General features: G+C 39.9%; 1 protein-coding gene across 1 annotated transcript in view; it reads left to right on the top strand.

The window, feature by feature from the left end:
• calcrl2 (calcitonin receptor-like 2) overlaps nucleotides 1–16650 on the top strand; it is a gene marked incomplete at its 5' end in the record, with an annotated part of 41713 nt that extends 25063 nt beyond the window's left edge. The window contains 10 exons of the mRNA XM_084553961.1: nucleotides 1820–1927; nucleotides 2066–2178; nucleotides 5752–5843; nucleotides 6066–6192; nucleotides 6322–6475; nucleotides 9076–9136; nucleotides 9645–9711; nucleotides 10143–10361; nucleotides 10708–10749; nucleotides 12151–16650. Coding sequence (XP_084410087.1) covers nucleotides 1820–1927; nucleotides 2066–2178; nucleotides 5752–5843; nucleotides 6066–6192; nucleotides 6322–6475; nucleotides 9076–9136; nucleotides 9645–9711; nucleotides 10143–10361; nucleotides 10708–10749; nucleotides 12151–12453 — 1286 coding nt within the window. The 3' untranslated portion in view covers nucleotides 12454–16650. The remainder of the gene's footprint in view (nucleotides 1–1819; nucleotides 1928–2065; nucleotides 2179–5751; nucleotides 5844–6065; nucleotides 6193–6321; nucleotides 6476–9075; nucleotides 9137–9644; nucleotides 9712–10142; nucleotides 10362–10707; nucleotides 10750–12150) is intronic.
• Between the last annotated feature and the right edge of the window lie 1717 nt (nucleotides 16651–18367).

Genomic DNA, 18367 nt, shown 5'->3' on the forward strand with positions numbered 1-18367 from the left:
ATTGTTGACAAGCGCTGTGTGGCCCAGCTGTGGTTAGTCACATGGTTTATTTAAGTTTAACTCACTGTTTATATTGAACAGATGATTTATATGCTTTGGCCTGTCAGAGGGTTGATTAAAAATGTAAAATGTTTTCTATATACATGAGACAGAGTCACTATGCATCATTTTATGTGTCTGCTGATAGTACCTTAGAGTAGACTTTTAGTAAAGTTTGTTTGCTGAAAATCTTTGCCTGATTAATGCATACATAAAATATATTAATATAACTGTTTACTCAATTCTGCAGTGTGGTAATAGCAATGACTGAGGTGTCATGAGGTGATAGTAAACTCTCTCAACATGAGCAAATCAAGGGCTGCTTTTGGCATCAATAATAATAAAAAAAGATTGTACTAAAGCCTACAAAATCCTACCAAAGAATCTTGTGTGAGCCTTTTTTAAAATGTCAAGAAGAAGATATAAAGTGGTTGACGGTGTTGGAGCCCTCCACCTGTGTGAAATTGAAGGTGGCTATTTATATAAATGCTCAACGTGGTGCAGGCTTTATTTCATGTAAAATACAGTGGTATGTGTTTTTGTATTAGGACTCATACTTAAAATCTCTTTTGTCTGTAGTAATGTCTCTGGTCTAATGCACCAATCAGGCACAAATGTCTCCCTTGTGCCTCCAAAACAGTTGTGACTCATCAGAGAATGGACATGGGCCTTCTGAGGGTGTCCTGTGATGTCTGGTAACAGAATGTTGTTGGAGGGGGCCTTTATGGGTTGAGGGGAGGGGCCTCTGTGGATTAGGCTTGTTCTAGTACACGTGGTTCCCAAACTTTTCACAGCCCGTACCCCTTCAGACATTTGACCTCCAGCCATGTACCCCCTACTCTCATGCACTTCAGACTCCTCATCGCTGTCCGTGGCTATGCTAGCAGCTTCGTTAGCCACATCTGGGGGTTAGCCGGGCAACCTAGTTTATCTCAGACTGATGACTTGACAGCTCAAATAACAGAAAGTTATCAGAATTGTTGACGACATAATTTAAAGACCCAATCAATAACGACATTTGCTTGTTTCTGGGGGGAAAATAACTGTAGCGAGTATAGCTATATCATCAAGAGATTTGCCCCTGCCCATCAGTCACAGACATTTCAGGGAATCTGCGTCTTTCTTATTTAGGTGACCTAGCGCTAGCTACATTAGCAGCAAACTGATACATAGCTTCAAAGCCAGTTGTCCTACAATCTAGCTATTAACATAATTGACTCACATGAAAAACAGTCTTTTGATTTTTCATTTAGGTGGAGAATCAGAAAATGAGAAAACAACCCGTTATCCGTTTTTTCAGTTTCAAAAAGTAATCAGGCTGAGTTCAGAATCAACTCTTTTGCGTACCCCCTACGTCACTTTGCGTACCCCTGGGGGTAATCAGATTGGGAATCACCGTTCTAGTACATCTCACAGATACTTGATCAGTTTGGGATCAAGTGAATTTGGAGGCCAGGTCAACACCTTGTGCTGTTCTTCATGTTTTTTGAGTTGTTCTTAAACTGTTTTTGTGTGTGTGTGCCTGTGTCAGGCTGCATCTTACTGGGGATGGCCGCTGCCATCAAGGAGTGTCATTGCTATGGGTGGGGGTGCCTGGTCTGGTCTAGATGGGTGGTACATGTCTAAGTAACATCCACACGAATGCCAGGTCCAAAGGTTTCCCAGCAGAACATTGAATTGTCACAAGATGGTCAATGTTATTTACTTCTCCTGTCAGTGGTCATAATGTTACACCTGATCGGTGTATCCGCAAGTTTAATGTTTCTACTGCCCTCTGCAGGCGCTTATTGTAACCGTACATGGGATGGTTGGATGTGCTGGGGCGATGCAGCTCCGGGGACTGCCCTGCAGATGTGTCCTGCATACTTTCATGACTTCGACCCTGCTGGTAAGGCCTGAATAGACATACACACATTTATAGACACAAGCCTTTATCTTGGGTGTCTTATATTTTTCCCCTTGTTTATATTGATGTGTACGATGCTTCTCATAACATTCCCGATAAGCTGTTCAATGTCTTCAACAGAGAAGGTTACCAAAGTGTGTAATCCTGACGGCCAGTGGTTCCACCACCCAGAGAGCAACAGAGTCTGGTCTAACTACACCCAGTGTCAGCACCACACCCAAAATAAACTCAAGGTAAAACATCATGCAGCAAAACCACAGAGAAACTCTGTTTATTGTAGACAAGACAAGCACCATGCTCTTAGGAAGCAGTTAGGATGAATTATTTAAAAAGGAAGACAAGAGTGCACAATGAGAGATCTTATCACCCCTTAACCTTGGTTTATAGTTCTGCAAGAGTGGCCTACACAGTTCATTCATTCATTCATCTTCTATAACCGCTTGTTCCTCTGAAGGGTCGCAGGGGGGCTGGAGCCTATCCCAGCTGTCATCGGGCGAGAGGCAGGGTACACCCTGGACAGGTTGCCAGTCTATCGCAGGGCTAACACAGAGAGACAGACAACCATTCACACTCACACTTACGGCCAATTTAGAATCATCAGTTAACCTAAGTTGCCGGAGTCAAATTCCTTGTATGAGTACATACTTGGCCATTAAAGCTGATTCTGATTCTGATTCTAATGACATTAACCATTGACCTACACAGCTGCGAGCATTTATACTTGAGTGCTGGTTAGACTGCATTATTCTGTAATAACGCAGCTAAAACACTCGTGGCAGAAGAGGAGATCATTTTCTTTCCTTGTCTGCTATCTGAGAGACGTGGAGAAGAAAATGCATGCAAGACCAATCACAGTTAATTTGGGACATGTAGTTAAATTTCTGAGGAGGTACGCATTTGACTGTGGTGTAGGGCATGGCATGGGATGCGCTGTACTTACGTTGCAGATCCAACCTGGAAACATAAATCAAGCTTCAGGTTTTGCAGATGTGTAAAACTAATGTTACTTCACCCTATAAGCTTAACTTACTCTACAAAGGAGCTTGATTCTGGACTGACTAGATATAACTGGAGAAAGGTCAAATTTAGATTTTTCTATGAATCTAGCTGGATCAATGGCAAGCAGAGAGCACGTATTGTATGTCATTCATAAACCGATTTCAACAGAATGAATTCTCTCTTTTTACTGCTATCTTACCTAAAAGTCGCCAAATGTCTTGCATTCTCCCCAAAAATGGGGCACATACATGTTCCAGGCCAGTCTGTGAAGGTTCTCAGTCATCCAGGTCATGGTATATCCAAAAAAGGTTCGAAAAAGGCAATTGGACTTGTAGTTTTCTGAACTGAACTCTACAAGTCCATTTGCCTTTTTTGAACATTTTTTGGATGTAGGGTCAAAGGTCAACATGTGGCTTACAGTCACACACCTTTCAGTTTATCCCTATGAATGAGGTGTAATACATGCTATCCTCACTATGTTACACTGTTAAGTATTTTCCTGTAAAATAACAGTAAAGAACTGGCAGCAGGGTTGACATTATGTTGCTGTAAAATTAACATGTTTTTACTGTCACTAAAATTTACAGTTTTGTACTGTTATTGAAAAATACAGTAAGGGACTGTTTTTTTTGTTACTTTGTGTAAAAACAGTAAAGAACTGGCAGCAGTGTTGCCATTATGTTACTGTAAAATTAACATATTTTTACTCTGTCACTAGAATTTACAGTTTTGTACTGTTATTGAAAAACACAGCATTTACTGTTTGTTAAGATTAATTTCACAATATTTTACAGTCAACTGGTTTGTTTAAAAATACATTATCAGTCTTCACAAAATCTACAAACTATGTGCTTTGTGAAAGAACAGATCAGCATGTAATTGCACTGTGAAAAAAAGATAAAACACAGCTTCTTAATGCACTTTGACTTTTATTTTAACATGAATTTAGAATGTTCAGAAACAGGACACAAATAAGTCGGCGAGAATAACAGGGATTCAGACCTTCTACCCTGTAAGAATCAGAATCAGAATCAGAATACTTTATTAATCCTTCAAGAAAATTGTTTTGTTGCTGCTCCCCTAAAGTGACAGTTGCAAGTTGAGAAAGCAAATACAATAGAATAAAAGTATTACAAAAATATATAAAAAATAAAGTAAGATGCATTTTAAAGTAAAATAAACAGTATTGCACAAGTATTCACAATATACAGAGGTACAGAGGTAAAGAGGTTGCAAATAAATTAACAGGGTCTGAAGTGTTGACAGTGTTAAGAGTGACCAGCACTCAGTGGGAGGAGTTATAAAGTTTGACGGCCACAGGCAGGAATGACCTCCTGTGACGTTCTGTGGTGCATTTGGGTAGAATGAGTCTGTTACTGAAGGTACTGCTTAGACTGGCCAGTGTGTTGTGGAGTGGGTGAGATGAGTTGTCCAGCATGGTCTCCACTCTTGCCAGCATCCTCCTCTCAGACACTGTGTTCAAAGAGTCCAGCTCCACCCCTACAACATCACTGGCCTTACGGATCAGTTTGTTGAGTCTGTTAGCGTCTGCCACTCTCAGCCTGCTGCCTCAGCATGCAACGGCGTACAGGAGCGCACTGGCCACCACAGACTCATAGAACATCCTCAACATTGTCCAACAGATGTTGAAGGACCTCAGTCTCCTCAAAAAGTAGAGTCGACTCTGGCCCTTCTTGTAGAGGGCCTCAGTGTTCTTTGACCAGTCCAGTTTATTGTCGATGTGCACTCCCAGATACAAGAAAGAGGAGAGAAAAGGAGGGTGAAATTGAGAGGGAGAAAAAACTAAAGCAATAAGACAAGCCGGTGTCTTTGTGTGCGTGTGTAATGGGATTGAATAATCTCACCATTTTAAATGAAGTCCCACTGAAGGTCCATGAGTCTTCTCAGCAGAGTGGATACATGTGGGTTGACTGTTGTCCTCTTTTTGCTGGTGGCTTTGCCAGTGTTTTTTGACAAGACTTTGCCATGTCCAGCCTTGGTGCCTCGCTCAGGATTTATACCAATGAAGCGCCTGAAAAGTAATAGTGTCTCTTCAGACATTGTAAAAATCAAGTTGTGTAACTCACTATCATCTGTGAAAATGTAGCTAGCTACTGAATCATTCTGTCAGGCCATGCACATATTCAGCAGGCTGATGAAAACAAACTGAAAACATCGCCAATGCTAATTGTTTATCTGGCTTTTGTTTCTTGCCTAAAAGGGTTGTAGATAATCCTATTTAGAAAAGCTGAAGTTAACTGTTGCCGTCACTGGAAAAGTCCTTTGTACTCAACATCTAAGAAGCAAAGCTGCGATTTAAATGTGAATGTGCCCTTTTTGATATTGACCTCTAGTTTTTGATGTCGGAATGTTTTAACCAGCTGGATGTCTACAAGCACACTCTATGCTGACCTAAAGATACAATTTGTTCAAGAATAGTCCCTGTTGGTGGTGTGTGGCAAAACATTCAACCTGGAAAATATATATTCCTGTGCGAAATTGTATTGTAAAGACTGAGCAGTTGGACATTGTTTTATGAATCTAAACTTTTTGCCACGGCCTTTGGCCAACAATCATTATTTTCTTGAGTGTATTCTAATTCATGACCATTTAGGAAGTACTTCATGTCCAGAGAAGGCATATTATCCTTACAGTCTCATTTGCTTTCCTCTGTGCTGCAAAAAGCCAACCAGGCTTTTCATATACTTTATAGACTCTGTCTTCCTGTGCTGGTTTAAATCTTGATTTCAAAATAAAATGATCCTTAACTTATTTATAATAATGAAATGGTTTTTTTTTTATTATAGTTGGCCATGAGTCTCTATTACTTGGCTATGGTGGGTCATGGTCTCTCCATTGTCTCCTTAATCATCTGTCTGATCATCTTCTCCTATTTCAAGTAAGTCAAGTGAGAATTTTCTTCTGTCTGGGCTAAGTTAGAGCTCCTGCTTTCTTTATATACAAATTAAACTTTCCTTTTTAGTTTGTTTCCTGTAGATATTCAGTCTGACTAAATATGAAATATTAAATAACAGAATATTAGCCATCAAGACCTGAAGTAATCTTAACGATTTCTTGATACGATTTCTTTGTTCTCTCCATCTCTTACTGTATCTTTCAGGAGTCTTAGCTGCCAGAGAATTTCTCTCCACAAGAACATGTTTCTCTCCTTCATCTTGAACTCCATTGTTACCATAATGTGGCTCTCGCTCACTGTCAATAATCAGGCCATAAATGCCAACAACTCTGTGAGCCACTGCATTATACTTCATCTCAATATTGCCTAATTTTGTCCGTGTTGAAAAATGTCCAAGTACTTAATTTTTATTTCTATTTTATTTGTTAAAAGTGAAGTCTATGATTTCCTGTTTTATCAGATGAGCTGTAAAATCCTGGCTGTGCTTAATCAGTATACGTCCACATCCAACTACTTCTGGATGCTGTGTGAAGGTATCTACCTCCACACTCTGATCATAGTGGCCGTCTTTGTTGGGGAACAACAGCTCTTCTGGTACTACATCCTGGGATGGGGTGAGTCTGGAGGATCCGAAAATGTTATTGCCATTATAAGCTCATTTCTTGTTGTGGTTTCACCGCAACCTGCTTCTGTCTTCATATCAGATTCTTCCTCTTGTTGTGTGTTCGAGGATGTGCCACAAATGCATTCCATAATCAACTTTTCCAGCAATATAACCCCCATACAAATGTAAAGTAATTGCGTTACAGCTGCAATTTGTGATTGATGCTCTGATTATGTGTGCCATTTGCTCACCGGAGTCTAGTAAGACATCTGCATTGTCTTATATTGTCTCATAAGTAGGGCTCCACGTGAAAAGTTAACAGACTCGGTTTCAAAGCTTAAGTCCTCCACAGTGCCAGAGCATTCATTTACATATACATCTGGATGGATAAAAGCGTCAAAGCACAATTTTTTGACTTTGTGGCTGGATGTACCTGTGTTCAGATAAGTGGGCTTTTCATGCTTTCTGTAGTGCTGCATTCACAAGCTCTTATGTATTAGTAATGGATTAATCTATGTCCCTCTAGGGCTCACATCTTTTTATAGCTATACAGTGCAGCCTCCCTGTAATGCGCATGGAACATGTGTCACCTTTTCTAATGTTGGTGCCCATGCAGTAGTTGAAAACTGTTACTTCTTCTTTCTACTCAAAATTATATCTACTTGTTTCTTTCATTTCTTTCCAGGAGATCAGCACATTAAATATTAATCCACAACCAGTAAAAATGTTAGCTTAGCACAAAGACTGAAAAGTCCACCGGGTCCATTAAATGAACAAACAACAACAAAATAGAGTTCTAAGTTAAAGGTAAGATAAGATAATCAGTGGGAAAAGTTGCAGTGTTGCAACAGTAAAACTATGTGTTAAAACAAGCTCAAGAGTATGCCCACGTTCTTGTGTAGGACCAGACACAAGCTGTACAAGATTAAAAGAGTCAATGAGATGTAAAAAGTCTTTGGCCAACGGCTTCGCATGAGGAGCACAGTTGGGTATTAAAATCCCCAATAATTAAAATCCAATCTTATTTGGGCATTATCCCTGCCAAGAAATCAGCAAAGACCAATTAAGTCTTTGTTGTTCTTGGGTGGTCTGTATACTAACAGCACACAATACCGGGAGGTCAGAACCAAGCTCAATTACGTTCAAACTGGAATAAGATGTTGTCGGCGTGACCTGTTCACAGATATAGCTTTTCCTGTAAACCGACACTTTACCTCCTTCGCGACCCGACGTCCTCTGAGAATTGAAGTATGTGCAATCAGGTGGTAAATGTTCACAAAAGGCGCTGGACTCACCAATGGTCATCCATGTTTCTGTTATGCACACGAAATCCAGCCCGCAAGACTTGAAGAAATCCTGTTTTGTTGGCTAGTGATCTAGAATTCACCAGGGCCATCCTGGCAGGAGCTGGAGCCAGGGCATTAGCTGTCAGTGGAGCCAGAGCAAGAGGCCGCAGGTTGTGTAGGTTCAGTCCCATGGAGGTGACTAGAGGAGAGGCAATGGGTCGGTTGCCTTATTGCACTATTACAAGAGGATTTTTCTGCTTTCTATTGTTTTATATTAATTTATACAGTTTTAAGTTAAGCAGGACAGGTATCTATTTAAGATAGATATTTATTTTATACTGTTAATCTTGTTATTTTGTAAAAAAAAAAAAAAATGTTGAATAATAATTTGTTTTCCATGTGTTCATATCGCTCAAAGATATGCATCTAAGTCAATTCAGGTTTGAGTCAAATAGTTAAAAAAAATCGTTTCACACACACAAATAAGGACTAAAAAAAATTCACCACGCCAGGAAGGGTGAAGGCAATCGAGTCGGCCGGCCCCGCCAGTGAGGTGTCCCTTATTTATTTTTCAGGGAGTTGGCAACCCTATCTAGCAGTAACTAGTGGTAAATGTAATTATGAGTCCTGTTACAGAGGGAAACTCTGCATGCCACTGGATGGTCCTATAACCATTCAGAGCCATTTAGTTGTAAACAAATTCTATCGTGGTGCTCAATTGACTTGTATGACTACTTCACTGTTAGATTGACCCAGCTAATCTGCTGGATAATCAGTTCCCATTGGAGTAACTCCAGGCCACATTCCCCCCACAAATAACAAAATTGTGGACAGGGACATTAGTCTGGCATCCAGGCTAAGTGTTGACATCAACTGTAAGTATCATGGCTGCAAGGCACCTGTTGGCATCTACAAGCCACCGAGGCTTTTGTAAGCTAACTACAGAGTAACTTAATGTAGGAAATGTAAAGGCATAATGAAAGGTTGAAGCCATTGGGAGTTGTTTTCTCATAATGGAAAAAAATTATATTGATAAATTACAATATATTAACTAACTCTCCATACCCACCATTTCCACTAGAGTTCATGAAACCACTAAAGGATGGTTTTGCGCATCTTTTGGGAAAAACAATTATATGCATATATTATACGAGATATATTTGTGTTCCTCGGCCAGCTTTGACGGTACCATTTGTCTGACTCTTTTTACAACTTGCTAACATTAATAATAATCTCTGATTAATAACCTAAAGTCAGGTTCAAATATTAAGTGTTTAATGTGTGTTATATAAAACACTTATGCTGTTTTTCTCTCTGTCCAAAGGTTTTCCTATTGTTCCTGCCATCATTTACGCTGTGGCTCGCAGGCTCTACTTTAATGACAAGTAAGACCTCGCGTTTGTAGTGTTGTTCAGTTTTCCCAAGTGTGAAAGCCCACACCACGACGAGGAATGCTATAGTACAGTTTACAGTTTAAAGCTACAGTTTACTTGGTTGCTTTCCTGTGACCCCTTTCTTCTCTGTTGGATCACCTTCAGGTTGAGAAAATCTTTCATGGGTGTAGAGCTAAAGATGAGTGATTCAGGTTTTCTTTAACCCCTTTGGCTTTTGTGTCAGTGTACGCGTGAGCTAAGATTAGCCAGGTAGTTAGGAAGAGTTACAAACCACCTCTACTGAATCTTGCTGATCAGCTGGTCTACAATTTATTCATTCTAGGGTTGCTTACTTTCACATTAGTTTCTGTTCTTAAGTTGCCAGATATCAGACTAACAACAACATGCGGGCCTCAAAGACAACTTGACATCGGCATCAAGCTGATCGGTGGCTTGGTGCTTTGCACCCCTTAGAGCTCATAGGAATGGTGCCAGGATTATCTGTTTCTGTTTGTTTCAGGTGTTGGATCAGCTCACACACTCAGCTACTCTACATCATTCATGGTCCCATTCAAGCTGCACTGCTGGTGAGTAGTTGTTAAAAGTGTGTTTTAGAAACTCATCAGATGTAAATTTGATCAAAACGGATCCTCACAGCGAGATTTTTTAAACATTAGGTGATAACTTATTGTGCAGCTGTGCACTATGACACACATTTACTGAATGACACTGAAATCCAGTATGCAATGTTTGACTTGAAGTGGTTATGGTTGTGCAAACTATTTCTCTATGTAATTGTCATGCAGAGTAACAGGAAAAGAGATTGTAGAAAGACTTTCTCTAGCTGCTTATTTGAAAGTAATGCCACAGTACCACCAACAGGCCATTAATTATAATTCTCTCAACAGTATGCAAAGATGCACCTTCCCTTCAAGCATTCAAATGTCTGTCTCTGTAAAAATGTTTCCTTCACTTGCATTTTATCCACCCATTCTTTTTTGTCCATTCATCCAATCAGGTGAACTTTTTCTTCCTCCTGAATATCGTCCGGGTTCTGATCACCAAGCTGAAGGAGACACACTGCGCTGAGTCCACAGCCTACATGAAAGCAGTCAGAGCCACCCTCATCCTCATCCCTCTGCTGGGAGTCCAGTTCGTTCTTTTCCCCTATATGCCAGAGGAACGCATCAGCCGGGCCATCTATGAATTCTTTATAAGCATATTCTCCCACTTCCAGGTACAGTCAACAGCAGGTGCCATGTTTGGGTTACACAATTCATAAATATATTAAAATTCCTACACAAACTGAGGTTTTTTAACAAACAGTTTTTTCATCAAACTAGAGAGCAACACTCATTCAGCAACACTTGCGAAAGCCTAAAAGAGACACTTTTTGCTCTTGAATCCGAGTAAACAAGCACTAGAGAAGAAGAGTGGAGCTAGAGAAAAAGAAACCATGTTTCATCTCCTCCATGTTTTTCAAATACAACAGAGCGGTTCTATTGATTAATTCACATTTATTATTTACAGGATTATCTCACTGGCATCTGTGTCTGTATTAATATTTGATCTTTACTTTGCAGGGACTCTTGGTGGCAATAATTTTCTGTTTCTGCAATGCTGAGGTATGTTGAAGACATTTTGAAGACACTATAAACTGCTGCTAATAATAATAAGATTATGCATATAAGCCATAGACATGGAACACCAGATTGGAACTATGCTCTTGTGTTATGTTGTCATATCACCACCATCTTACTTGGGGCTAGGTCTCAGAATGGTCACTGAATGAAAGCCACGGAAAATGATCCAGGGCATGTAAATTAGCTTGAATTACCTTCCATTCATATTATAAGTATGTTACCCAGTGAATCAGCGTCTTGTAATATGTAAATAAGTGATATTATGTTACTATATGTTGTAAATTCAACATACTGTACAGTCTAAGCTTTATTTAATGTTATGTGATGTACTGTATGTGTGTGGAGACCTATAGACCTATAGACCTGTTTTGAGGCCTATGTTAAGAGCACAAGCAGTTAATCTCTCACCCTCCTATGGTCATAGGCAGCATTTTTACTGTTACCGATCAACCTCTAACTATAATTATTTAACAGAGCTACATCAGCAGATTTAATTTTAATTTTATTTTTTCTCAAGAATCATAGAATTGGTATTAACCAGGTCTGACCCATGTCCTGAGTGCACCTGAGACTCACTGAGGGTGCATCTGATCACGTTTAGAGGTGGCCTTAGCCACTTGTGGCCACGCTGACGGACCGCCTACTCAGCACACAGCAGAATGATGATCAGCAGAAAAGACAAAAGCCTCATAAGTTTAATGAGTAATAAGTTTAATGAGGTAATTTAAATAAGATTGGTAAAATGGTGGTGACTTTGTACTGTGTCTTCCAATCGCCTGTGCTATTTCTATGATTAAAGGTTATGCCAAAAGTCTAACCAATGCTATTTACACCAATCAGCACAACATTAAAACCAGTGACAGGAGAAGTAAATTACAATCTAATGTTATGCAGCCGTGCCACCATCAGCTCAGAGAACCCTGTGTCTGGGCCCCCTTCCCAGCAAAAGGCAAGCCATCCGCAGACAGAGGTTCACACACAAAAAATGGTTTAGGAACAACTAAAAAGAACATGAAAACAGCACAAGGTGTTGACCTGGCCTCCAAATTCACTAGTTCCCAAACTGATCAAGTATCTGTGGGATGATCCACAGAGGCCCCTCCCCTCAACCCATATGACCCAGAGGCAACCACTAACAACATTCTGTTGCCAGACACCACAGGACACCCTCAGAAGGCCCATGTCTTTCTCTGATGAGTCACAACTGTTTTGGAGGCCCAAGGGAGACCTACACAATATTAGGAGGTGGTCATAATGTTATGCCTGAATGGTGTAAATTCAATGTAAAGTCTGACAAAGATTTGAGTTCCATACATTCTGCAAATATATGAAATATTTAAAACTCTATTTAAATTCTCAATGATAATTACTGTTGATGTTTAGGCCCAAACTGCAGTGCGAAGGAAGTGGGCTCAGTGGAAGTCAGCCTGGGGCAAGACTGGCTGGGGTGAAACGCCAAGCACCCACAACCACTTTAACTACCACACCAACTCCTCCATCACCGAAACCAGCCGTGCCACCATCAGCTTAGATGACCCGGCATCTGGGCCCCCTTCCCACCGAAAGGAAAGCAGCCACTTCTTGTCCATGGTGCCACAGAAAGCCAACGGGCAGGACAAGAGCAGGAAGGTGAGCACCAACGGAGAGGTGGACATGCTCAACATGCTGGAGACCACCAACATCTGAAAGCACAACTCATATATCACTCAGAGGTGATGGTTGTTCTGCCAAACACACGCGCACACACATATAGACACAATCATGTAGAGAAAAAAAGTGAAAGATTAACTGATTGGGCTTTTCTTTATGTACATAATACCTGAAGAGCACGTAAAGCATGTTTTACACAGACATATATACACAGACAAGACAGTCTAGTTTTTGTACTTGGGAGAACTGATGAGAAATAATCTGTTCTGTTGCATCATTTAAGTCCATTTATGTATTTCATATATTGTGTGTTTTATATATAAATTGAAAATCAGGTGCAAATCCCAAACCTGACTTTTTGATATCATGCATACAGAAGCGTGTGTTTGTGTAATCTGTTGCCTTAATGGAGTCTCTGAATGCTTCACCCATGCACCACTGTGACCAATGAATGTCATAGCCCACTGATGTGATTGCACTGGGTCTCTTACATGCTCATATTTAAAAAAGAAAAGCTTATCATCGGTGGTGTGAATGAGGAATGTTAGCCGAAAGTTTTTCACAGAAAACAATTCACACCCAGAGAGATTTCTTGATCTGCAGAAACAAGATGTATTTACTCTAGGAGTGAGTAGACAGTGGCCAAAGTCACTTTATTTATATAGCACATTTAAAAACAACAGAAGCTGACCTAAAGTGCTTTCCAGTCAAAGCAAATAAAAACACCTGCCTCCATACAAGGAAAGCCCAATAATACAGAGGAACAGTAATGCACAGTATAATACAATAACAATGAAGCACCAAACCAAAGCCAAAATAATGAAATAAAAGCACAATAAGCGAGTGGGTAAAATGCATAGGAGAACAACAAAACTCAGTTTAGAGTGGACCAGACATAATTAGCCATAGGGAAACCTCAGACCAAACTAAAAGCAAGAGAAAAAATAAAGTTTGAGGTCACACTTTAAATGAGATTTACAACAGTCAATAGTGGAGTGGGATTTAATGTAGGATGGAAGACCAGAAAAAGCCTGGTCACTTTTAGGTTTAAGATGAGAGTTAGGGACTGAGAAGGGTTGTTGTGAGGATGACCTTAGTGACCTGGGGGCAGAATATGGAATTAGCATGTTGGAGATGTATTGTGGAGCTAAACCATTTGAGTGGCTTTAAAAACAAATAGCAGGATTTTAAAATTCACTCCAGAACAGGAGTGATATGGTTATATTTCTTTGTGCCTGTTAACAGTCTTGCAGCTGCATTTTGCACTAGTTGCAGTCGAGAAAGGGTGGAATGGGTCAGTCCTGTATACAAGGAGTTGCAGTAGTCAAGCCGGGAGGTTATAAGAGCATGAATAACTGTTTCCAGATTCTTCAGCGATAAAAACGGCTTTAATTTGGTGATGATTCTGAGCTGAAGACAACTTGCTTTCAAAACAAATTTGACTTGTGTGCTAAAATTCAGAGAGGAATCCAAGAAAACACCAACATGTTTAACTTCTGTGTGCAGGTTTGCAGACAGGGGCCCCAATGAGATGTTTAAATTACTGACAGAGCTGGGAGGGCCAAATAAAATTTGATGTCATTAAGACAATCAAAGAGGTTTTGAAGTGAGGTGGTGCAGTCGGGTGTAAACAGTAATTAAAACTGTGTGTCGTCCGCATAGCAGTGAAATTGGATGTTGTATTTGTTAAAGATAGAGGGGAAGCATATATAAGGAAAAAAGAAGAGGCCCTAAAATTGACCCTTGAGGGATCTCACATTTGATGGGAGCAGAGGTGAAGAGCTGTTGCCTATTTTTACAGACAAGGTTCTGTCTCTTAGATAGGATGTAAACCACTTTAGCACTGATCCATGCAGACCAACATCGACCTCTATGCGTTTTAAAAGGATGTCCTGGTAAACCGTGTCAAAGGCTGCACTGAGGTCGAGTAGTACTAGAATGACGCAAGAATCAACAGATAGGAGGATGTCATTGTGTTCTTTCATCAGAGCGGATTCCCGTCTAGAGAGTATCAAAAATGTTGAAGGTGGAGATTTGGGAGAAGACAACTTTTTACAGAATCTTTGAACTGAATGGTAACTTGGAAATGGGCCTGTAGTTATTGTAGTCATTGGGATCTAGGCTGGGTCCACCTCTCCTCCTTGAAGAGGTGAGGTGATATCTGAGGAACAATAAATGGGCTTCATGTGAGCGTCAATCTCAAACAGCTGTGAAGGTGACACAGGGTGAAACTGCCAGAGGCGGCTAGCTGGAAGAAGCAGCTCTGAAGGATGAATGTGGGGGTGAGATGTTAGATTTAATACTGTCAGTTTTGTTAGTGAAGAAATTCGGAACTTCTCACAGGTCTCAGTAGTGGGAACGGGGGGGGGGGGGGGGAGTAACAACAGTGGTAGGATTAATAATTGAATTAATTGTGCTGACTAATATTTGAGGTCTTCAAAATACAACCAGTAAATGGACAGAGACACCACAATCAACAACTTCAAGGTTGGAGATGTCAGAAATCAGATGATAACACCGGATCTGATGTGTGACCCTTCTGATGTGTTGGACGCGACACTGATTGAATAAGATTAAAAGAGTCCACAGGGCAGAAGAATTCATTGACCATCGGACTGGAGTCTATCAAAATGACAGGCCATAAAAGAAAGAAGATCAGAAAACTCTTGGATGAAATTACTGTTGGTTTTAGGTGGTCTGTACATCAGTGCACATAGGATTGGTGACATTAATCTTTAAAAGTTGCACCCCAAAAGTGGAGTAGGCAAAAGGATGCAATAACTTAGTCAAAAATTAGTTTTGCCATAAAAACAAACACAGTGGACTTCACAGTGGATGAGGACTTCAAATAATGAAAATACAGTTATTTATTTCTTAGACAAGTTACTCAAAATAGAAACAAATGATATAATAAGGAACACTTTTTGGGCGTAGACACTGCCGCTCCTGCTGCAGTCCAGTAATTAAACTGAAAATGTAATGTTTAATGTGGTTGTAAATCAGATTTGGGTGTTAAAAAAAGTTTAAGCTTTTACACGTGTTCTTTATCTTTGGAAAGAACCAGTGCTGAAATGAAGATGTATTTTTATTTGATGTAGTGAAACTATGTCTTTACTGGTAAATGTAATGTGAACAGATACAAGTTTTTTCAAGACTAAACTGATTGGTTTTACAGCAAATGAACAGATCTCATTTGATGTGAATATACTGCAGATAAGAGGCTTATCATGTCATATGCAGATCATGTTTAGTAGGCGATAAAATAGCAGATGTCTAAATGTAACAGTGACTTTTTTCTAATTTCTCATCCTTGCTACAGACAGCTAAACATTCATGTGAAGCAGAGTTTTGTCCATTTTGAGGGCGTGCATGCAGATTCAGAAAAACTCTGTGGAACTGTGAATGTGAGGAGTGCGTCCACAGGAGGTTTATTGTGCAGATATTTAGGCTCTTCAGCTGATTACATCTTCATTTTGTTTCATGCCTTTTATTTAATTGTATTGTAATACAACAGAAGATTTTATCTTCAGACAAACCAAGACAATATAGTGTATAAACTGTTAGAAATTATTTTTTTGTTTTTATTCACTCTCTTATTAAGATCCCTTCTGTTTCCATGGAAGGGAGGCAGTTTAAAAAAGGGGGTGTGTCTTTATTGTTTCAGTGTTCCTATTGCTTTTCATTGTTCTGTGTTATTGTGGCTGTGGGTATTTTATTATTTCTAATGGATTTTATTACTGTAACTACATGTTTCTTTTCCAAATGCACAAATATAATTTACTGCTATTTCACAAAAATATAATTGAGTCGTTTTTTTTCCATTGCACGTGTACTGTGCTGTGTGTACTCTGGAAGGCTACCATAGCAGCAGCTTTTCAGTTTCCACTTACTGGGCGAGTCTTATTTTTTGAAAGTGAGCTGGTGGCAATTTTTGTATTTTTTGATACTATTCCAGGATGCATCCACGCACAGCATACTTGGAATGCAAATGCTCCAGTGTGGATATAGTGGGGTACACTGATGCATGGCTAATAAAACACCACTGTGGGAATAAAAACAGCTGAGTGTGAGACTGCGTCATGAAGAAGCAGTGTTTTTTTCATTTCATTCTGCCCAGGGATCCCACCCTACACACTTTGGCCAATGCTACCCAGTAGAGAAACAGCTTTTGTGAACATAATTGTAAAGAAAATTGAGAAACATTCCAATAAAAAGTCAAAAGAAATTAAGTCAAGCATGTAACACATATTTATATTTTAAACACTACTGTTTATGCGTAGAAATAAAGCAGTTTGAATAAAATTCTGTGTACCTGCTTATTTTTGAAATCATTTTATCTATACTATATATGGTTTAAATTCAAATGGAAGTTCAAATTCCACTTCCATACTTCCGCACTTCCTACTTTTTAGATTAAACATATTCTTTTACTTCCTGATAGTTACATTGCATATATTACATTTCAAACATATGTCCAACTACCTTAAAGAATATGATGCCTTGAAACTACCTAATGATGTGTTACTTGCAGAGATATTATCTTGCCATACTGTTCTCTATAGTGTAAGTAAATGGTTTAAGAGAGGGTGTGATTTACTTTGGGACTAAATTTATCAAGTCTAAATTCAGCTAGATAACATAAGATCTTCGTTTGTCTTCAAGACAAAAGGAGTAGGCCATCTGAACACAGTGCATTCATAGTAATGTTAAAGACATCAGTTTGATGATTTTAGCTCTGTGACATGGAGCGTTATGCTGCGGGAAGTAGCCATCAGAAGATGGTGACGTAGTGGTTATGAAGGGTTGGACAATACTCGGGTGTGCCTGTTAAACAGACTGGCCATTCTTCTCTGCGCTCTGCCATAAATTTTTGGAATAAAGTGCAGCTGTACGGGTTATTGAGTGCAAATTATAACGGTTTATACACACCGCTCGCTGTTTTTACGACTTTTGCCAACGAAAAAACATTATCACGTATCATAAAGCTAACGAAAAGGACGAGGTCCCACCGAGATTTGAACTCGGATCGCTGGATTCAAAGTCCAGAGTGCTAACCATTACACCATGGGACCGGATAGTACCGCCATCTTGGCCCGTCGGCTTATGAAAAGTTACAGCGACAGGATTGTTGTGAAGTTAACAAATTGTTGACAATTTGAGGTGATCTTTAAATGAATAGCATACTTAATACAATACGTGTCATTTAGATGTGCAGTAAAGCCGAGGCTGGAAGAAGAGGTCTCACAGTAACGTAAGGCATAATACGCTGTAGGCCTCCACCAGAGAGATAACAACTTAAAGCACTAAATATAAAATAACGGTAACAACCTAAACGTATAAAAGAAAAAAAAATTAAGAAGACTACAACGTTTTGTTGGCGTTCGGCAATTGCTGAGTATTAGTAAATGATCACAGATTACCACGTGGGGGCAGCAGAGTACATTTGTGTAAGTGTGCTATTTTATGTGTACACCGACCAGGCTGCCCAGTATAGTGTAGGTCTCCCTTGTGCCTTCAAAACAACTCTGACTCATCGGAGAATGGACATGGGCCTTCTGAGGGTGACCTGTGGTGTCTGACAACAGAATGTTGTTAGTGGGGGCCTTTGGGTCCTATGAGTTGAGGGGAGGGGCCTCTGTGGATCATCCCACAGATCCCATACCAGTAACCCATACCATTTATGGGGTGTTGTACACTAAGGGATTGTGGGTATTCACTTATTAGCAAGGTATCTTCTTCTCAATTTTTACTTGCACCGTGTCCAGCATGCTATTCTCTTATTTATGTCAAGGTATTGCCCCGGCCGTGTAGAGCCAGATAATTACTGAGTGCTGTGGACCAGCTCCTCGTCAATCCCATCCAGCTCCATCCAGCCATAGCTTAACAGAGAGGTGCTGTGAGGATACGTTAACCTGATGTCCCGAAGCTTACTCTATTTTAACTGCTTAAT

Source organism: Chelon labrosus (assembly GCF_963514085.1).
Source record: "Chelon labrosus genome assembly, chromosome: 10".
NCBI lineage: Eukaryota > Metazoa > Chordata > Actinopteri > Mugiliformes > Mugilidae > Chelon > Chelon labrosus.